The sequence below is a fragment of the Heterodontus francisci genome, chromosome 6 (assembly GCF_036365525.1).
Source record: "Heterodontus francisci isolate sHetFra1 chromosome 6, sHetFra1.hap1, whole genome shotgun sequence".
Classification (NCBI taxonomy): Eukaryota; Metazoa; Chordata; class Chondrichthyes; order Heterodontiformes; family Heterodontidae; genus Heterodontus; species Heterodontus francisci.
In genome coordinates, this window is record NC_090376.1 from 54892460 (window position 1) to 54913202 (window position 20743).

The 20743-nt window shown below is 39.5% G+C and overlaps 1 protein-coding gene across 1 annotated transcript in view; it reads left to right on the plus strand.

The window, feature by feature from the left end:
- Positions 1-1919: 1919 nt before the first annotated feature.
- Positions 1920-20743, plus strand: part of LOC137371319 (radixin) — a 102472-nt gene continuing 83648 nt past the window's right edge. Inside the window, exons 1-2 of the mRNA XM_068033704.1 lie at positions 1920-2281; positions 3721-3788. Coding sequence (XP_067889805.1) covers positions 3777-3788 — 12 coding nt within the window. The 5' untranslated portion in view covers positions 1920-2281; positions 3721-3776. The remainder of the gene's footprint in view (positions 2282-3720; positions 3789-20743) is intronic.

The following is a 20743-nucleotide window of genomic DNA, read 5'->3' on the forward strand; positions in this document are numbered from 1 at the left end:
ATATAAATACCATGGCTACAAGAGCAGGTCATAGGCTAGGAATCCTGAGGTGTGTAACTCACCTCCTGACTCCCCAAAGTCTGTCCACCATCTACAAGGCACAAGTCAGGAGTGTGATGGAATACTCTCCACTTGACTGGATGGGTGCAGCTCCAACAACACTCAAGAAGCTCGACACCATCCAGGACAAAGCAGCCCGCTTGATTGGCACCCCATCTACAAACATTCACTCCCTCCACCACCAACACACAGTGGCAGCAGTGTGTGCCATCTACAAGATGCACTGCAGCAATGCACCAAGGCTCCTTAGACAGCACCTTCCAAACCCGCGACCTCTACCAACTAGAAGGACAAGGGCAGCACATACATGGGAACACCACCACCTGCAAGTTCCCCTCCAAGTCACACACCATCCTGACTTGGAACTATATCGCCGTTCCTTCACTGTCGCTGGGTCAAAATCCTGGAACTCCCTTCCCAACAGCACAGTGGGTGTACCTACCTCACATGGACTGCAACGGTTCAAGAAGGCAGCTCACCACCACCTTCTCAAGGGCAATTAGGGATGGGCAATAAATGCTGGCCTGGCCAGCGACGCCCACATCCCATGAATGAAAAAAAAAGTCACCAATGCTATCTCACCAGGGCTACCATATTAGGCCATAATTAGTGATGGTAAGGCATCTAACCACTTCTGCCATTAGTTAGACTTGGTCTTGCACATTTAAGTTTTTAAAATATTTGCCCAACATGTAGCTGAAAGTGTGAGCTGATAATTTCACCTCTAAGGCTTTTAGAACATGAGTGAATGGGTCAAGCAAATATGTAGTTCCTTAACCAATCAGATTGAAGAATTGTGAAATTAACAGCACAAGAATTGAGAAGGAAGCGTAAGTTAGAGTGGTTGAATTCAATAATAAATCATGTGGAAAACAGAAATAGAGAGGAAAAGAAAGACTGGATAAAGAGAAAGAGGGAAAAATTATTTAAAAATTTACATTTTATGACATCTCCAACAAGTAAAACCTGAAGGAAAGTGACTCCACAGTTGTAATTTCCAGTGTCAGAGAGATTGATTAACACTTATCACATTGTTAAAAGGGTACTGAGACTGAAATGGACAATATTTAACTCTCTGTGGCAAGTTTAGTTCATATCTACTGAGCAAATACTACTTCACATCATTCAGTGCATTTCAACGCTGAGGCAATCTACGAGATGCCACTACGTGAAACTAATAGAGGGCACAGCAACTTTTGGATTTAACTACGCATCTGCCCTCGCTGGAAGTTGCTGTAATATTAGCCTTGTCGTTATTTTGACAACAAATTATGGGCCATTAATTATGTCATGAACAGGCAGAGCAGCCCGTAGTGCATATTCCAACATACTTGCGACCTAATCCTGTTTCTGAACCATTGCGTGGCACAGCTAACTTGGACTGAGTCTGGGCAGGTTTAGGGAATCAATTTCCTTCTTAATTTAAAAAAAATGTAACCTCATGAGGAATTGAGTTACATTGAATTACGGTGTTTGAAAAAGTAATTAAAACAAAGCTTTTTCAATTATACCTTGAAAAATATACCCATAATATTTGGAGGACGAAATACAGCATGCATCTAACTTAGTGAGGAAGATCATAACTCACAAATGCTTTATGTATTTCACATCTCCCAAGTTAGTGTCTGTATATATTTTAGAAAAACGCGGACGATTAAGTAATTTGCAAATTCTCTGTCAAAGTTTATCATTTAAATGGTAATTCCCACGAGAAGATTATTTGTTTTCTCAAATTGGTGGGAGATGGAATACAGTTTTAACATCCAGATCCTACTAAGCAGTGATTATTCATACTAAGCAATAAAAAAAATATCTATTTGAGTCCTTCCCTCACTTGGAAATGCTTCCCGGCTCCGCAGACACTGCAGTGGCAGAGCACAGATGCTGCTCCCAGAGAGCGCTGGTAGCGTGTTGAGAGCAGTTAGTGCGGGTCATTGGCACGGCTTTCATTGCCCCGGGCAGCTCACTCGATCACCTCGGGTATTCCTGCAGCGTCTCAGTTTACAGAGAGAAGCAGGGGGCACAGGCAGCGCCATGGAGAGGACGGCGGCACTGAGATGTGTCAGTGGGGACCACGCCTTGCTCTCACTGGCGGCCATGTTGCATTCTCACTGCTGAAAATTACACCGCTTCATCATCAACAGCAGAGAAATTTGAGAAGGACAATTTGTTTGGGAGTTTTTCTCACGTGACCTTTAAAGAGGTCAGTTTTTACGCCCAGGTAAATTATGTTTTTTTTGGTCTTATTATGAAAGTAAAGTCTGTACTGAGTGTGAGGATTTCCTAATGCTCCCTCTATGTCTCTTTCTCGTTGTCAGGCCTGAAGGTACAAATGAAGGCCAGGCCGTTCCCGCTACATTCCTTTGCTTAAATAAAACTACAAATGAATGTGGAAAAAATAACCATCTGCATAGACGAGGGGCAGTGTGATGAATAATTATATTGGGTGACGAACTGCATTTAGTTGCGAATCGTTCAGCATTGAATAAGTAATATCACGTCTTTTTTCCCCTCAATATTGAAACAGTAACAAAACGGGTCGAATTGCAACAGTTGAGTGGCCTGGGTTATATCAGAACAAAAGGTTCAAATATTGCAGTCTGGTTTAACGTATGGATGATGTCTTAGATGTTTCGCCATTTTTCCTGCAGCTGCACGTTCAAAATTAACCCAATTATCCCTCTCATTTGCGAAACGTTTTAAACCAACCCCGCCACAGCTGTGTACGTGTGTATACATGTGGGATGAAGGTCCTGTTATTCGTGTGGCTTTTTGCTTTTGACAAATATGTTTCTAACAAAGTGGAAATATAAAGTTAATTTATTCTTTAGACTTTTGAGGAAATATGCATTTTAATGATTAACAGTTGTAACAGGACGGGGAACATGCAGACACCATGAGGTTTTATTCTGTAGGGGTGTTAAAACGTATTGCGCCAGCAATTTAGTCATTGTCCTCTTTGCAGATTGCGTTGTTGCTGCTACCGAAAACGTGTAGAATAAAAACTTTATTTTTCAATACATCTGTTAATCGTTCTCTAGTTTCTGTATTTAAATATTTATTTTAACAATAACTGTTTTACTCTATTTTCCTCCATGGGTTTTTTCAAACCGACCCCATCCTAAAACTGTCAGGAGGCGCCAAACAGTCGAAACCGTAACTTTTGTTCATTGCTCTGATAATGAAACTCGTTAACACACTCAATTGCTGAGAAGCTACAAATCCCGCCTCCCGGCCGTACAATTGGTTTAATGGAACCGTTAAATGGCACAAATGATGCCTTGACCAACCGCTACTGCGGGTTTAGCAGTTCCAGCGGCGGCTGTCACTGTCAATCACAGTCCAGATACCTGCCCGGGTGGAGGCTGGCAGCTCGCTAATTGCACCCTCATTGGCTGTACGAGCCATCAATCATATTTTGCCCGCCCCTTGTTGGTCTGACAGGTTCCCAATGAGCGTTGAAGCTGTCAATCACCCAGTCAATAGCAAAGGGTGTGAAATTCAGTGTTAGAGGTGGGCTGGTGAATAGCTTTGGGAGGGGAAATAGTGGGCAGCAGGAGCGGATACAATGTATTGACTTGTAATTAAAAGGTGAAATGTAATTAAGAAAACGTAGACTTCTTATTTATAACTTGCCTTGGTGTACTTCATTCTTCACAGAAAACAGAGCGATTGGACCGTGTTGTGTTCGTGTGCTGATTCCTAGGACAGACAAAATGCCGAAGCCTGTAAGTATATGTAATGTTTATTTTTAAATTGAATTTGTTCACCGTGTCTACTTTTTGGCTGAAGTTTGTGCCTGATTGTTTTCTGACAAATGGAATTATTAACGTTGTGGTTGGGTCACGGTTTGTAGTGATTTGTGTGGAAAGAGTGTTCTGAAACACTGTACCGACAGTCTGGGTTTTGTGCGAGCGACTCGTTTCTTTCCCATCCCCCGCCCCCAGTCAGTTTTATTGTAAGCTTTTTTTTTCTGAGCTGTATGAGCTTGGGAGAACGACACGCGACGTTTAAATGAATGCCTCATTCACTTGAGTATGTCTGCAGTGTTTTGCTTCTCTGTTTATGAAGTTAGACTGGTGTTTTGTATGTATGTGATTGCTCTAAAAGGCTTCCACACTTCTAGGGTACAGAAAATATGAACAGATAAATCAGAAAACAATTATAATCATGAAGAGTATTGAGTTGTATCTGCAGTACATGGATTGCAGCAATTCAAGTAGGTAGTGCACTACATCTTAAGGACAGTTCCACCAATCTGAAACGTTAATTTCGTTCTCTTCACAGATGCTGCCTGACCTGAGTATTGTTAACATTTTCTGTTTTTATTACAGCTTGCAGGCAACTAGGAATGGGCCATAATTGCTAGATTTACCAGTGACTCCTTTATTCTGAGAATGAATTTAAAACAAATATAAAATGGATGGATGAGGGAATGAACTGTATACTTGTCAATATATTTAGTCATTAGACTTTCCTGCCACCCCCACCTCTGATGGTGCATACATTCCATATGCAATATGACCAGATGGTTTGAATTCAAGCAACTGAACTGCAGAAACTACACAGGAACCTGAGGTTATAATCTTTTTCATTCAAAATATTGAAGTAAAACCCTAAATTTTAATTTGGCTGCAGTGTACTCTATGCTGTTATAATGCACAGGATCCCATATGCTTTATTGTCAGCCATGGCTCTGATAGTGCACTCATCTTGAGTTAGAAGGTTGTGTTCAAGTCTTTTTGAAAGTGCATATCAACTGCACTGCCCTCATCCACTGTGTTACCTCATCAAAAACTCAATCAAGTCACTCAAACACAATTTGCCCTTAAATCTCTATTGGCTCTCTTTTATTATTTCATACTTGTCTAAGTGGCTGTTAAACTTTCTCCTGGATTATTGTTTCTAAAAGCTTTCCCACCACTTATGTTTAGCTGACTGACATGTAACTGCCAGGTATATCTTTTTTTTTGAACAAGTGTGTAACAGTTGTGATCCTCGAATATTCTGGAACCATCCCTGTATCTAAGAAGGATTGCAAGATTGTGGCCAGCACCTCTGCAATTTCCATTCTCCCCTCAGCAGCCTAGGATGCATACTATACTTCTCTAGGGCCTCCTCTTTATCTATTTTATCTCCTGTAGTATCCTGCCACCCTCCTTGTTTATCATTGCTTTGGCAAAGTCCTGTTACGTGGTAAACACCGATACAAAATGCTCACTTAGTATCTCAGATATGCCTTCTACCTCCACCAACAGATCTCCATTTGGTTCCTAATCAGCCCCACTGCTGCTCTGACAACAATTTTGCTATTAATATGCCTATTGCAGACCTTTTGGGTTCCAATTTGTTACCTGTTAATCTAGTCTAGTATTGTCTCTTTTTGTCCTTACTTCCTTTTTCACTTTTGCAGTTTTCATATTCAGCCTGATTCTCCCTTCAGTTATCAAGCTGTCATAAGAATGTGCCTTATTCTGATTGATATTTCTCTGTAACTCCATCATTACTCAAGGAACTTTGGCTTTGGTTGCCTTCCCTTCCCCCTTGTGGAATGTACCTAGACATTACCACCTCTTTAAAGGTCGCCCGTTGCTCCTTTCCATTTCTTCTTGATGGATGTGATGAGACCAAGTTTATATATCCTCCTATGTTGATAAATTTAGTAATTTTCAATTACACCACTACTTTTCCTTTCCCACCATCCATAAGATTACCCTTATGCTGAATATATAGATGGCTCTGTATGTTATAGTTGCTGTCTGATCCAAAATCAGTGCTTCTAAGCGCACTGAAATTTTTAGATTAACAACAGTACTAGCTCGAATCTTAATCCTGAGCTGTACACTGCAGGGTGTTTAATAAACCCTGATGCATAGAAAAGAATCAAAGTTGAAGTACCACCAAGCATTGATGTGCAATTTAAAAAAAAATTATTCCCAAAGCTGTAACAGTTGTAACTTCTATCCTTTACTGGGTGCCAGTGTTTGTTTATTTTAGAAAATGAACATAGCTGACTACTTGGCAGCGCTTTTGTCATGGAAACTAGTGTCTTTGAATGATTTTTCTGGTTTAAAAAAAAATGTCTTTTGATGGCGTTGCTGCTACAGTGGCTCAGAATTTGCAAGTGTGAGGAGGGTAAAACAAATGGCTACAAGGAAAAAGAGAACAGATGTAGTTTGTCACATTGCTGTTGGGAAAGGAGTTTTCATATAAAACAAGAATGGAGGGATAAAATGGTAAATTAAATTGATGAATTAATGCAGCTGCAGTGATGGATTGCATTCTGTACTCTTAGCCTGAAACACGAGTGAATTTGAATTTGGTAGAAGTGGCGAAATACTAGCCACTTTTAAGTGTAAAGTATGGTAGTTTAAGCATAATAGATAAATGATATCTTGCACAATTAGCTCAATATTTTTAAATTGGAAATATTTTAAATACTTAAATGCCCAACATTGTCTGAACTCTTAGTTTTATCAGGCACAGTACTATATGTAAACTTTCAAAAATGATCTTTGCTTGTCAGTAACCTCGTGTTTGTTCTTGTACATCCTTCGCTGGCTTGGTGCAAACTGTGTATTCTAGCTACCTTCAGCTAAGCCATGTGTCAAGCAAGGCATTGTTAAATTTGTTCAGAGCAATTTCTCATTAAGTATCCCTGATGGGTCTGAGCTACTGGCTTTGCATTTAAATTAGTGCTGTTGTGAATGTTGCTGTATAGAAACTAACACCACTGGAAATTAGATGAGTTTTTAAAAAATTCTCATTTCAAAGAATAACAATGTTGGGGACCAGAATACTTTTCAGGCATCCAGTGTCTGCATCTAGGTTTCCTAGGTTAGATATAACACAACTAGACACAAAGTCACAGCCCTGTTTCCATTACACATGCAAGCCATCACATTAGGAACTGGATTGCCACCAACCAAGCTTATTTCACATCGGACCCTTGCAGCCAGCAGACATAAACTTTTTAGTTGTCAGTTTGGCCTGGATTTCAACCCAGCTGACGCGACGAAAGTCCAGTATCTAATCCATTGCACCAAGCAATTTCCCTCAGTTGTTCGACACATTGCATAAATGGCCTTGGCAGAGGAGGATGATGCAGTTTTTGATCTAAAATCACCAACTGGTAAATTCTATTGTATGAACTTCAAAAAAAAACCCAACTTGGGACAGTATCGCTGATATGTTGTACATACTTTAAGACTTCAGTACAGTTTTTAAACACTTTTTTAATTTAGCCAGTGCTATTATTTTCTCTCTTTCTCTTGTAGTGACCCTTGTTCTGGTTTTATAGTTCCAAATTGGTGAACTTTTCATAAACTACAAGGACAATCTGTAAATGATGTAATTGGGAACAAACAATACTCAACATAAAGGCACTTCAAGAGTAAATTATTGCTGTGAATAGTAATGACTTTTGCAGTCTGCCATGTAACTTTTAATTGCTACTTTGTGGCTTTAATTGTGCTCAGTTGTGTAACATTTAGGAACTTTAACTTTGAGAAACTGTTCTTAGTCTAGAACTACTTGCAGTATTGTTTTTTTGTTAATTAGTCAACGAGCACCCAAGTGTTCTTTTTTTTCCAGATTTCTTGTATTTAAACCGCTTTACAACAATTGGGAAGGAATTCAACTAATCTGACTTTGCTTCTCTAAAATGTAGTTTGGTACCTAATTGATCTGGTTTTATTCTCTTAAAACAACTACACTGACTTGAGCTATTATGCAAATAGTCTGGAAATACCCCAGTAGTGACTGATCTTGATTCAACTTCAAAGTTTTTAGAATTTGAACTAGTTTTGGATAATTCATCCAGGAACACCTGAGTTTTAGGCCTGCTTTCGATATTCTCTAAGAGAAAAATCTTGCATTTATGCAGCACCTTCAGATCCTCACAATATGTTTCACAGCCAGCACATTGTTTTTCCAACTGTAGTTGTTGTGATGTAGACAAATTTGATAGCCAGTTTATGCACAGCAAGATTCCACTGACAGCAGTGAGATAAATGGTCTGTGAATCTGTTTTTGGTTTTGGTTGAGGGATAAATGTCAGCCAAGACACCAGGAAAATTCCCCTGTTTCTCCAATAGTGCTATTGGATCTTTTACGTCTACCTAAACAGGCAAATGAGGCCTCCGTTTAACATTTCATCTGAAAGACGGTACCTCCAGAAATGCAGCACTCTCTGACTTCATTTAAGTGTCGCCCCAGATTGTGTTCAAGTCTGGAATTGGGCTTTAAACCAGAGAGCCCTTAACTTTACCACTGAGCCAAGCTGGTACAGTGGTGCTCATCACTGTAAACAATGAGTGTCATGTGTCCATGCTACTTAATCTAATTAGTGCCCTACCAAGTTCATGGCTGTAAAAAAAAAAATGCGTCATTGGCCATGAAATCTCGGGTCCTCCGCTATCCGAATTTGATATTGTCTTTTGCACATGACAAACTTGCCCAATCTTTCCAAATGTGGACTGGCTCACTCAAGTGAGATGAGGGTAGATACAAATTATCAAACTGCTTTATTTTGCAAGCAAGTGAATGTATAGGATAGGAGATGTAATTCATCTTGTATTGATTCATCTTACTAGAGAACCTTCCTTGAGAACAAGAAAATAAAAAATCCATCACACTATCCCTATTTGCTTAACTTTTTTTTTTCCTGGTCAGTTTTCTGATCCTGACTGAGTTTCCCCTTTGGCCAGGCTTCCTCCTCCGATGTACCTAGCTAGCTGACTGTCCATGTATCCCTTTGTGTTCCCAGGTGGTGGGAGGGCAGACTTTCCAACTTCTTTCCCTTTAATAAACCAATTTGCCATTAAACCTGCCAATAAAACTGTCTGTCTGCCTTGTTCTTTCCCCTCCTCCTACTTTTCCTCTTTTTCCTTTCGGATATGGATTTAAAGAAAATAAAATTTTAAATAGAATAGGGGCCATCTTGGTTTCATGGGTTCAAGATGAGATAATTAACTCTCACTGTCTCAAATTTGAAATAGATGGTGAGCTGGAACATTTCACAAACTTGGCTTGTCTAGCTTTAATAACTTCAAACCTGAAGCCTGTGACTTTTTTAAAACTGTAAATTCACTTTGTTTTAAATCACAACACTTTTATGCAGAACTCATTCCCAAACCCTTCCATGAAGGAGAAAAAACATGAAATGTAATGGTAGTTATTTTTGCTGTGTGGTGCAGACCTAATGCTACTGAGTCAGCCACATTATTTAAAAGCAAAATACTGTAGATGCTGGAAATCTGAAATAAAAACAAAAAATGCTGGAAATGTTTTAATGCAGACTTGATGGGCCGAAGGGCCTCTTCACTATTATTCTGTGATTCTGTGAAATATTCAGCAGGTCTGGCAGCATCTGTGGAGAGAGCAGAGCTAATGTTTCAGGTCAGTGACCTGAATGTTCTGATGAAGGGTCACTGACCTGAAACGTTAACTCTGCTCTCTCCACAGATGCTGCCAGACCTGCTGAATATTTCTAACACTGATTTGTTACCTTGCGAGTCAATTTCTGACATGAGCTGCAGTAAGTGAATATTGTGGTGCCTTCCTACCACAGAGGGATGAGGAAAGTTATGCCCCAGTGATATCTAGTCCCCAGTGGAGGATACTGGCAGAGGTATTTGAGTAGGCAATGTACTGACCTCTTGGCAGTAAAACGTGGAGGCCAATTGAAATTAGGATAACTTGCAAATGGACAATTAAAATTTAAAAATGTAAATATTCTTTGTTTTATTAACGTTTGATTAGTAACCTGCGGTACAACATTAAGTGTTCTTATTTTAAAACCTTGTTTTTCCATTGGTACTGTGTAAATGCATTGTGAAATGCAGTATTGAGCCTTGTGGATCAGGATAGTCCCCGGATTGACCTCTAGTCAATACTAGTTAGCTGATGGGTTGGCGATTGAAGCACTACAGTTTGCCTTATTGGACAGAATCTCTGCTCCTGTTAATGATTCAGTGACTCCTGCAGAAAGGTCCGTTAACATTGACTGAAGTCAGGATTAGGTTTGATTCTAATTTCTTCCCCACCCAAATATTTAGGTGCAAAGTAATGCATCTGACCGGCTTGTACATAAAAGATGCCTACCTGTGGAAGGTACCATTGGGTTTGTGGTGTCTGAAGATAGAAAAGACTTTTTAAAAGTGAAAAATTGGCTTGTTGCTTTAATCTTGTGTGCTCAGTACCTTTTCATATCCTAACTCTTCAGTTATTCTCCTGACTTGTATAGCATGATGCTAATTTTCATGACACAACTTTTTGCCACCCAGTAATGTTTTTAAATGTTTTGTACAATCTCAGCTATATGATTTTAACATGACGAGATTTGGAAAGCATTCACGTAAGTAACTGAGTATCGAATTTAATGTATTTTTCTTGTGTTTGCTTACAAGCAAGGTCAGCTATAGGAATATCATTTGATTACCCAGTGGAATATCATTTTGAATAGTACAACTTGCTGCAGATCACATGAGTCATGGGTTATGACACACGTCCAAAGTTATCCAGCCATTGCATAAATAAGTGTAGTAAAAACCTGGAAACATTAATGTGTTAATTTATGGAGATCCTACGATATAGGTATTTTCTCTGGAAGTTTCCTTGGGGCTGCTGCAGTAACTTTGGAGGTTAAGTAACATTCCCAGATAGGCTGTCATGAAATTCCACCATTCTTTCAGTGAAGTTGTGGCAGCCATTTGGGGATACCCCTGAAGTAATTCCCAGCGATGGTGTAACAGAATGAGTTAATTACAGTGGTTAGATCTGCATACTGCTGGTTTGATATTTCTGAAGTAATAGAAAGTGTTTTTGTAATCAGGGTGTGCAGTGCTCAAGTTCAGGAATGTGATATAACAGTAAGTAAATTTATAATAGTGGCACCTGAGAAAGGAAGAGAACTTGAGTTTACATGGCACTTTCATTACCTTGGGATGACCCAACATCCTAATGCATTTCACAATCAATAGAGTACTCTTGAAGTGTTGTCATTGTTGTAAAATGGGGAAATGAGGCTGCCAACTTGTGCGCAGCAAAGTCTGTCAAACAGCAATAAGAGAGTAATGTTAAAGGATAAATATTGGTCAGGAGAGCTTTTCATCCTCTTTGAATATGGCCATGCATCTACCTGAAGGCAGATGGACCTCGGTTAACGTCTTGTCTGTAGGTTGGCACATCCGAAGGTGCAGCACACTCAGTATCTCTCTGAGCTGGCAAATATGCACACATTTTTTTTTTAATTGTCATTCATGGGATGAGAATGTTGCTGGCTGTCTCTGGAATGGTACTTGAATCCACAATCTTCTGACTCTGTTTAGAGGGCGGATGTTTATTAGCAGGTGTAACATGAGCAACATTACAAGCTTAACAAAACAGTAGTTGAACCCAACAATTTTATATTGGCTTAATGTTTGCAAACAGATTCTTACAGCCAATTTACAGGTGCGTAGGATTGGCTGTGTACTTTAAATTTCAGTAACTTCAGGCATTCATTGTCAATCGGAATAAAATGCTTTTTTGTCAAGTGGACCACAGGTAGATAGAAAGTGCCTCTTTCTGAGCCCCATACTGCCTCGGTGGATGTTCCTACTTTGTGCATTATATATCCTTGTTGACTCTCTGGTTTCTTGATTTTTTTAAAAAAGTTTTTGCTGAAAGCTTAGGGCTTACACCTCCAATAGGGTTGAGACACCACAAAACAGTGTCATGGAAGGCGGCTGCAGCTGGCAAAAATATTTTTTGAAACCCATCTTCTCATTCTGTTGCGCTTTGAAGTATCTGGAATATTTCTACATATGGAAGTATTTGAATTGTGATTTTTATTTGAGCTTTAATTCTATTTTCTTTAAATTGAAAATTTGGGTTCAGTGATCAAATGCCTGGTTGTGGTGTAACTTTTATAATGCAGGAATATCACTACGATTTCAGTGAAGTGTAAGTGGAATTTTCATGCTTTGTCTAATTATGGATTTTGTCCTAACAGCTTGGAGAGATTCAGTTGTGCAATACTTGGGTGAAGTTCTGCTGATTACAGATCTGTAGTGGTGGAAGTAGTTTGAAGAGACCAATTACAAGCATTTCATAATATCGGCAAAAGCTAGATAACATTGGCTTGAGAGCAATTTTTCATACAGTGAAGAAGGAATAGAGCTGTTCATTTATTGTAATGTTCTAACTGCCATAATAGGGTCCCCCAAGTCCCCATTCAAGTATTTAAATGAACTTCATAAACTGAACTTTTTTTAAAAAGTAGTTAAATAATTCTAGTAGCTGTGACACCTGCAAACATTGATTCATTTGTTCTTAATCATTTTGTAGTTTCCTTTCTTTAATGAATTCTGGATGATTCCAATTTGTCTTCAGACCCAAGGCTTTGAGTTCTGCAAAAATTCTGGGGAATAATTAAGAATGTAGATAATAGAAATCTGAATAATCAAGATTACACTATCCCAGCATTAGTGCTGGGAAATTGCTGCCTTATGTATCTCTTGATCTATTATATTCAGTCAAGTTGCTTCACTGAAAACTAACTTAGAAATTCAGCTTGAAGAGAAAAGAGTTTGAAAATCGGTGGTTTCATTTTAAAGTTTCAGGCGTATACCTCTGAGGTGCTGGACATCTAGAACATAAACTAGTGTTTTTTCCACAAGTGCTGACTTAACTGCTGTGGATGTGCAGTTTTTTGCTTTTCACATTTGTACAATGTAGTGATAAATCTGGTTAGTATTTGTATTTGCATTTTACATATTCACGTTACACAGTACTTTTGGTTACTGTAGTTTAGAACCTCATCACTACGGAATTGAAGAGATTTTTGTTTTAAAACAAATACTGCAAGACTATATAGGAATCAAGTGCTGACTCATGCTGGTTGTTCAGGTAGTCTACTTGTGGTTCTCAAACATTTTTGGTTGAAGGGTTAGTAATCATGCCAACCCCCCCCCCCCCCCCCCCATCTAAATTATATATAATGCTCGTAAATTGACAGTGTTGTATGTAAAGTGTTTGTATGTTTTTAAGAAAACATACAAATATCAGTGAGCTAAGTTTGACTGCTTCTCGCTGCAGAGTTTGTCCATCCTTGTGATGCACTGTTCCCCTCCCAGGTGAGACAGCCAGCTCAATCTGTGCTGTAGATGTGGCAGCTGAAATCTGCTCCTGCCTCTCGGCTCGCATCTCACGTTATTTTGCGGACCCCTGGAAAGTTTCTGTGGATGCCCAGGGGTCCATTGACCCCAATTTGAGACACTGTTCTATTGGACCATAGAGGGGTTTCTTATTGATCCTATGCTTACATGATGTCCATTCACACGCACTTTTCAGTAGAACCTGCTGGGTCATATGGCATTTGGTGAAAGTGACGGTATTTGTGAAATAACCAATGTGGCATTTTTTGTTGGGATTTTTATCTTTGGTTTTGTGTCTTGTCTATTACAATTTTTTTAATAAAGGAAATTGGGAATGCACAGAAATGTGTTTGGGGCGGGGGGTGGGTGGGGAGCAAAGGCAGTGGCTTCGGTCTTCCCAATATTGGAAATTTCTGCTCATCCGCTACTGGATGTTAGACGAGAAGCACAAAGGATCAGATACAGTGGAGGCGTCAAGAGACCCCACCATAGCATACCACACAAAAGCACTTCTAAATCCTACTTGATGCATCCTTTTTTTTTAAAGGAAATAGTGGTAGTGGGCTAGGCTGAAGCTAGTTATAAAATAATACAGACCAGATTGGAGTAGCCCGTAGAAGATGGTGATTGAACTTTGAAACCTAGGGTAAACTGTGGAAAGAAAAAATATTTGGAGGAGTTCCTACTTAATTACTGCTGTGGACATCCTGTGTTCAATGAAAAAGTCATTGTGAAACTTGGAATTCCATATTTTCTTTCTAGATTGAAGGAGAATTCTCTCTAAATCGAGATCCGGTTTCCTTGCACTGTTGTCTTAACTCTTTCTTTTTTTAAATCTGCTTTTAATGGTGTGTTGTGTACAGAGGCAATTTGTGATGTCCTTAACCAATTATGAATGTTGCCCTGGAGTCCTATTAGCAGATTTTATAATTGCCTGGATGAGCTTGGTAAAGCCCCACTGGGACAGCTTTGGGACTGATGTTTTCAGGGTATATTTGTGTATAGCATCATAATCGGAGCACTGCAAGTGCGCAGCAGATGTATAAAGATGCAGTTAGCTTATTTTACTTGGTTCTTGTCAAGGGAATCCTGTGCTAATGGGAGATTTGTGATAGAGAATAATTGATTAAAATCTAAGGACCACTTCAACAATGCATATTATATATTAAATGTTAAACTGGGGAAATATGGAAATCTTTGCTAAGAATGGGCAGCATTATTAAGAGCACCTAGCTTGACATAGCAAATTTTCTTTTAGGAGCAGGAGTAAGCCGCTCGGCCCTTCGAGCCTGCTCCGCCGTTCAATAAGTTCATGGCTGAACTGATTACTCTACATTTCCACCCCCTTGCTTATCAAGAATTTATCTACCTCTGCCTTAAAAGTATTTAAAGACTCTGCTTCCACTGCCTTTTGAGGAAGAGAAGTCCAAAGACTCATGATCCTCCGAGAAAAAATTTCTCCTCTGTCTTCAATGGACGACCCCTTATTTTTAAACAGTGACCCCTCGTTCTCGATTCTTCTGCAAGGGGAAACATCCCTTGCACATCTACCCTGTCAAGACCCTCAGGAACTTACATGCTTCAATCAAGTCGCCTCTTGCTCTTCTAAATTCCAGCGGATACAAGCCTAGCCTGTCCAGTCTTTCCTCGTAAGACAGCCCGCCCATTTCAGATATTAGTCTAGTAAACCTTCTCTATTGCCTCCAACGCATTTACACCCTTCCTTAAATGAGACCAGTACTGTACACAGTACTCCAGATGTGGTCTCACTAATGCCCAGTATAGCTGAAGCATAACCTCCCTACTTTTGTATTCAATTTCCCTCACAATAAATGATAACATTCTATTAGCTTTCCTAATTACGTGCTGTACCTGCATACTAACCTTTTGCGATTCATGTGCTAGGACACCTAGATCCCTCTGCATCTCTGAGCTCTGCAATCTCTTACCATTTAGATGAAATGCTTTTTTTATTCTTCCTGCCAAAGTGGACAATTTCCCACATTCTCACGTTATATCATATTTGCCAGGTCTTTGCCCACTCACTTCACCTATCTATATCCCTTTTGTAGCCCCCTTATGTCCTCTTCACAAGTTACTTTCCTACCTACCTTTGTGTCATCAGCAAATTTAGCAAGCATGCCTTCGGTCCCTTCATCTGTGTCATTTATATAAATTGTAAAAAGTTGAGGCCCCAGCACAGATCCCTGTGGCACACCATTAGTTACATCTTGCCAACCAGAAAATGACCCATTTATACCTTCTGTTTCCTGTTAGCTAGCCAATCTTCTATCCATGCCAATATGTTACCCCCTATACCATGAGCTTTTATTTTCTGCAATAACCTTTGATGTGGCACCTTTTATCTGGAAATCTAAATACAGTACATCCGCTGGTTCCCCTTTATCCACAGCACATGTAACTCCCTCAAAGAACTCCAATAAATTGGTTAAACATTTCTCTTTCACAAAACCATGCTGACTCTGCCTGGTTACCTTGAATTTTTCTAAATTCCCTGCTGTAACCTCTTTAGCTTCTAACATTTTCCCTAAGACGGATGTTAAGCTAACTGACCTGTCGTTTTCTGCTTTCTGTCTCCCTCCCTTTTTAAATAAAGGAGTTATATTCACTATTTTCCAATCTAATGGAACCTTCCTTGCATCTAGGGAATTTTGGAAAATTAAAACTAACACATCAACAGCATGTTTTCTTCCCTGAAGTACATGAATGAACTAGTTGGATTTTTACAACAGCCAGCTTCATGGTCACTTTTACTGGTACCAGCTTTTTATTTATTTTAAAAACTCAAATTTAATTCTCAAACTGCCATGATGTGTGTTGAAGTGGTGCTCTCTGGATTATTAGTGCAGTAAAACAACCATATACTAGATCTCAGGACCAGGGGAAGGTCCTACAATGTTCATGCCTTTGGGTAGAAATCTATCTGCAGTGTCCCACTTGTCTCAGACAAGTAACTGGAAAGCCTGGCAGAACAGTCTTGGGGGGGGTGTGTGTATGAGTGCGAAGTCTCTTCGCCCCCCTCCACTCCACCCTCATGTTGGAAACCTTAATTTGCCACTGTAAAAAGTACAGCGCTATAAAAACTTTAAATAAATCGGGTGTAAGTCTTTGCGGGGGGGTTGTTGTGGGGAAGCCAAAATCCTGACCTAGACTCTCAGGTGGGCCCTATGAATCTGTTAGCCAGAATGCCTGGTCTCAGCTAGCATACTAGTGCTGACCATATGCTATGTCATGAAGGTGGCTCAGTGTCTGACAACCTTGGCATTCAGAGTATGCACACCCATTGAAGTAAAGGGATGTAAGAGGCAGGAGAAACTACTACTCTACAAGTCCATTGCAGAAACCTTATCACTAGGCCAGGACTTGACATAACCAGGTTCTGGTTTTGTTTTAGTAAGTCTGTCATAATAGCTGCAGCTTTCCAGCTGCAAAATATGCTTATAATTGAAGAAAAGCAACTGCAGTCGTGGAGGGAATGGAAGTGTTATTGAACAATAGTTTACAGTAAATGGACTGTCTGATAGTAAGAGCAAATAATTTTAACTACAATTTTATCCAGATGCAAGATCTTGCCAATTTAACATGTAAAGTAGGATTGAAGTACACTTAAACTGAAGGTCCTACTACAATTTAGAATCATATTTTCAGCCATGCCACGAAAAACAAAGTCTGATACTTGCATTCATTTCTTATGATGTTGCTTATGGCAAATAGATTGCTCCTGTCCTTATAAGGGATCATTTGATCATTTAATACAGTATGCATTATTTGGCTGCCAAAATGGAGCTATATGTGCAAGTCAAGATGGTGTGCGACTTGCAGGTGAGTGCTTCCATAACATTGCTACTCTTGACTTCTGCCATCTACACCCAACTGCTATATCATCCAGATTTGGATACAGGAAGATGAGTAGGCTAATAAGCCTCTTGGGCCTGTTCCAATGCCAAGGTTGTGAACAGTCGGTTCAGCCAAGACAGTGGCTGGGGTGGGAGAAATGGAATCAGTGGCTTGAGAATGGAGTTTATGGTGGGTCAAAGATAATGGCTTAAGTCTTCCCAGTATTGGAAGAAATTTTGACTCATTCAGGATGGAGTGCTGTACTTGCAAGCGGTAAAGAGATGGTGTAGAGCTAGAAATCATCAGCATTGATGTGAAACCTGAAATTATTTGGACAAGTTGCTAAGGGATATTGTATAAATGAGGAATTGGAGGGAGCTAAAGATAGATCCTTGAAAGCGGGGTTGGGTGTCGTGTGATTCTCCTAGAAGTAACATTCTGGGGTGGGGCTATTGGTTCTGGTGGAGAGGAGAAGGGAAGCTATTGCAGGAGATTCTCTTGCTATGAATAGATAGGCTAGGCAAGCGTGGAACCAGATGAGGCCAATTCCATTCAGCTGACCAGTGCGGGAGAAGTTCTGGAGGATGGTCAACAATACCTTTCAATGCTGGCCGTTAGTTTGGAAATGCTGAATTATTTTATTTCCATAAACTATTCTGCCTGCAGACTTGCATAGGTTCTGCTTATAATTTCATTAACGATTGTCAACATGGCCCTTGTTTTATATTTAAATATAAATTGCCTCAATTTCATTAAAGGAGAAAAACAGAATCTGAGACTGGAAAAGAGCTGTTTTATGGTTAGTGTTTTGTTTTGAACCTTGAGTTTTCTTTACATTTCTGACCATTGCTGCAGGGTCAGCGTTGGCTCAATAGTCCAGTGGCACTTCAAATAGACTTAACCGTTAGCCTTTGCCTGTTGAGGAGAAAAGCATAACATTACGACAATATAAAGATGAATCTGCTGCAATGCACCATTGGTGATCTTTAGTACAGTCTGATTAGCTGTTTCTTTATAATGGGCAGATGAACAAAAGATTAAGAAATCCAGGCACACAGGTGAATAACTCCACATGTTTGAATGCAACAAGTAATGGTTTGCTGGACTTATTACATGAGCCAACTACTACTAGAGAGCTGGATTATTGTTTAGGAAGCAGAGGGAAGATGGCTGAGATGAAAGTTATTTATGCTTAAAGATTGGGTAAATTTAAATTTTATTCCGAGATGGAGGTTAAAAGGGCAATCTCAGGTGTTTTATTGAAAAAAAAATTAATGCGATTGACTGGGTTGATGGAGCCTGACTCATTCCTCTAGTGGAGCAATCCTGTACAAGGCCTCATAATTTTATCTATGCTATTCAAAATTGATTATAGAAAAAAGCTTCACCATGGAGTTGCAAGGTAATGGCACAATTTCCCTCGAAGGCTATAAATGCAAATTAATTAAGGTATTTAAAAGTGAGCTAGATACTTTCGAAGCATGCGTTAAAGGTTCTAAAGAAAGAGCTGGGAATGGGGCACAACAAGAACCTTTTTATATAGTGACTTAACGTAATAAAATGTCCCAAGATGCTCCATAGAAGCATTAAGCCACGCAAGGCAATATTCGGGTAGATGGTTAACAGCTTGGTCAAAGCATCTTAAGAGGGAAGGGATAGAGAGGCAGAGAAGTTTGAGGGAATTCCAGAATTTGGGGCTTGGGCAGCTGAAGCCATGTCCACCAATGTTTGAGTAATTAAAATTGGAGATGCTCAAGAGGCCAGAATTGGATGAGTGCAGATATCTTGAAGGTTTGTGGGGCTGGAGAAGAATAGAGTAAGTAAGGGGTGAGGTCATGGAGGGACTTGAAAATAAGAATTTTAAAGTTGAGGTGTTGCTTGACTAGGAGCCATTGTAGATCAGCGATCACACGGGTGATGGGTGAACAGGACATGGGCAGCAGAGTTTTGGATGTCCTTAAGTTTATGGAGGGAAGAATGTGGGTTTCAGCAGCCGATGAGCTGAGGCGGGGGTGGAAATCGGCAGTCTTAGTGATGGCTTGGATATGTGGTCGGAGGCTCACCTCAAACAGGCTTGAGGGGTTGTAAGGTCTGTTGCTATTCCTGTGTTCCGTTTCAGTATTCTATAGATTGCCTCCATTGATGGCACTGTTAGGATTGGACATATAATCTAGTATGGCATTGGGTGCAGTACTGAAGGGCTGCATTGTCAGGTTCCTTGTTCTAGTTGATTGGAAAGATCCCATGGCACTATTCGGAGAAGAACAGTAAGTTGTCTTGATGTCCTGGCCAACATTTCAACACCAAAGATGGATTTACTGATGATTTACCGATTTGCTGATTATTATCTTGCTGTGTACGAAATTTTATGTCAGTGTAATTTAAATGATGTGCAATAATGTGTTGTATGGATGAAAGTAATGTGTCCCTCTTATACTCGTTTTCAAACTGGGTTAGTGTCTCTAACCCAATGTGATCAAGTTCAATAAAAGGTCACTTCAGAACATAAAACTAAAGATAAATGTTTTAACAAAGCTCTGAGAAATTGTGGAAGGACTTCTGTTTTGAGTCCTAAGACTGATCATGCCTTGGAACTAAACTGCCTTACAAGGTAGTAACCTATTGCAGTACAGGTCTAATTATAGATCATTTAGGAACAAAATGTCAAAGCTAGAAACTTTATCTGTCTCCTGTTGTACAGTTGGTTAGTTTGGCAAACATTGTTTCTAATTACTGTGCCACTGGTATCCCTGCCCCCCTCTTGATTGCATTTCAAGTGAAGATTTTAATGTGTGAATGTAACCTGTTTTTCAGTCAGGTTTCTCATCATTTGGTACATGCTGTTTATGATGTAATTAGAATGCAAGGATATTAACTTTGTAAGGTTAATGAACAGAATTGATTTTAAATGAAGGAAAAAATTATCTGGTCAATTTAATGTTTGCTTGTGTTTTGATTAAAACAAAGTAACAGATCCCATTACCATTTTAAGTATATTTAGGATCTGCACCTAAAATCTATACATTTCAAAGCAGAAACTGAAATGCCAATCGTGCAGATTTTGCATCAACTTTGAGAGGTATAGATTCAAGACTTTTCTGTATTTGATTTTATACTGTCAAATACTGGAAAAGGGTAAGAGAAATCGTAGAGTACCTGGGAGCCAGTAACTTGCTGGCTTCCTTAGTGGGGATCTGTAAAAATGGGTAGGCACAAAAAAAATGGTTGGCTTAAACCTGAGTGTTTTATAAAATGTCTGGTAGAGTCTCTTCTAACTGTTTGATACAAATTGTTTCCTCCCAGTTGCCTTTTTTCCCTCTTGCAGTTCATTTTCTTCTAGTTTGCTTTCTATTTTAAACTGGGCAAAAGTTACTTGTTAACAATAAATAAAATCTTTCAATTGGTGAGCAGATTCCAAAGTTCTGAAATTTTATAATTACAGAAAGCGAGGCCCCACTGATGTGATTCACTTGTGTACTAACTGTCTTGCCATAATAACTGTCCAGTGAGCACTTTAGTGCCCTTTCCCTTTTTGTAGCTTAAAAGGAATTTTCCATTTAAAATAACTAACAAGTCAGCTTTTGTCTGCCCTCTTAATGTGGGGCACTGCAGTGCTTTTGGAAATATAGCCATCAAACGCTTTTGACCACTTGCTATTTTTTGCCCTCTATTTAAAATTTCTTTGG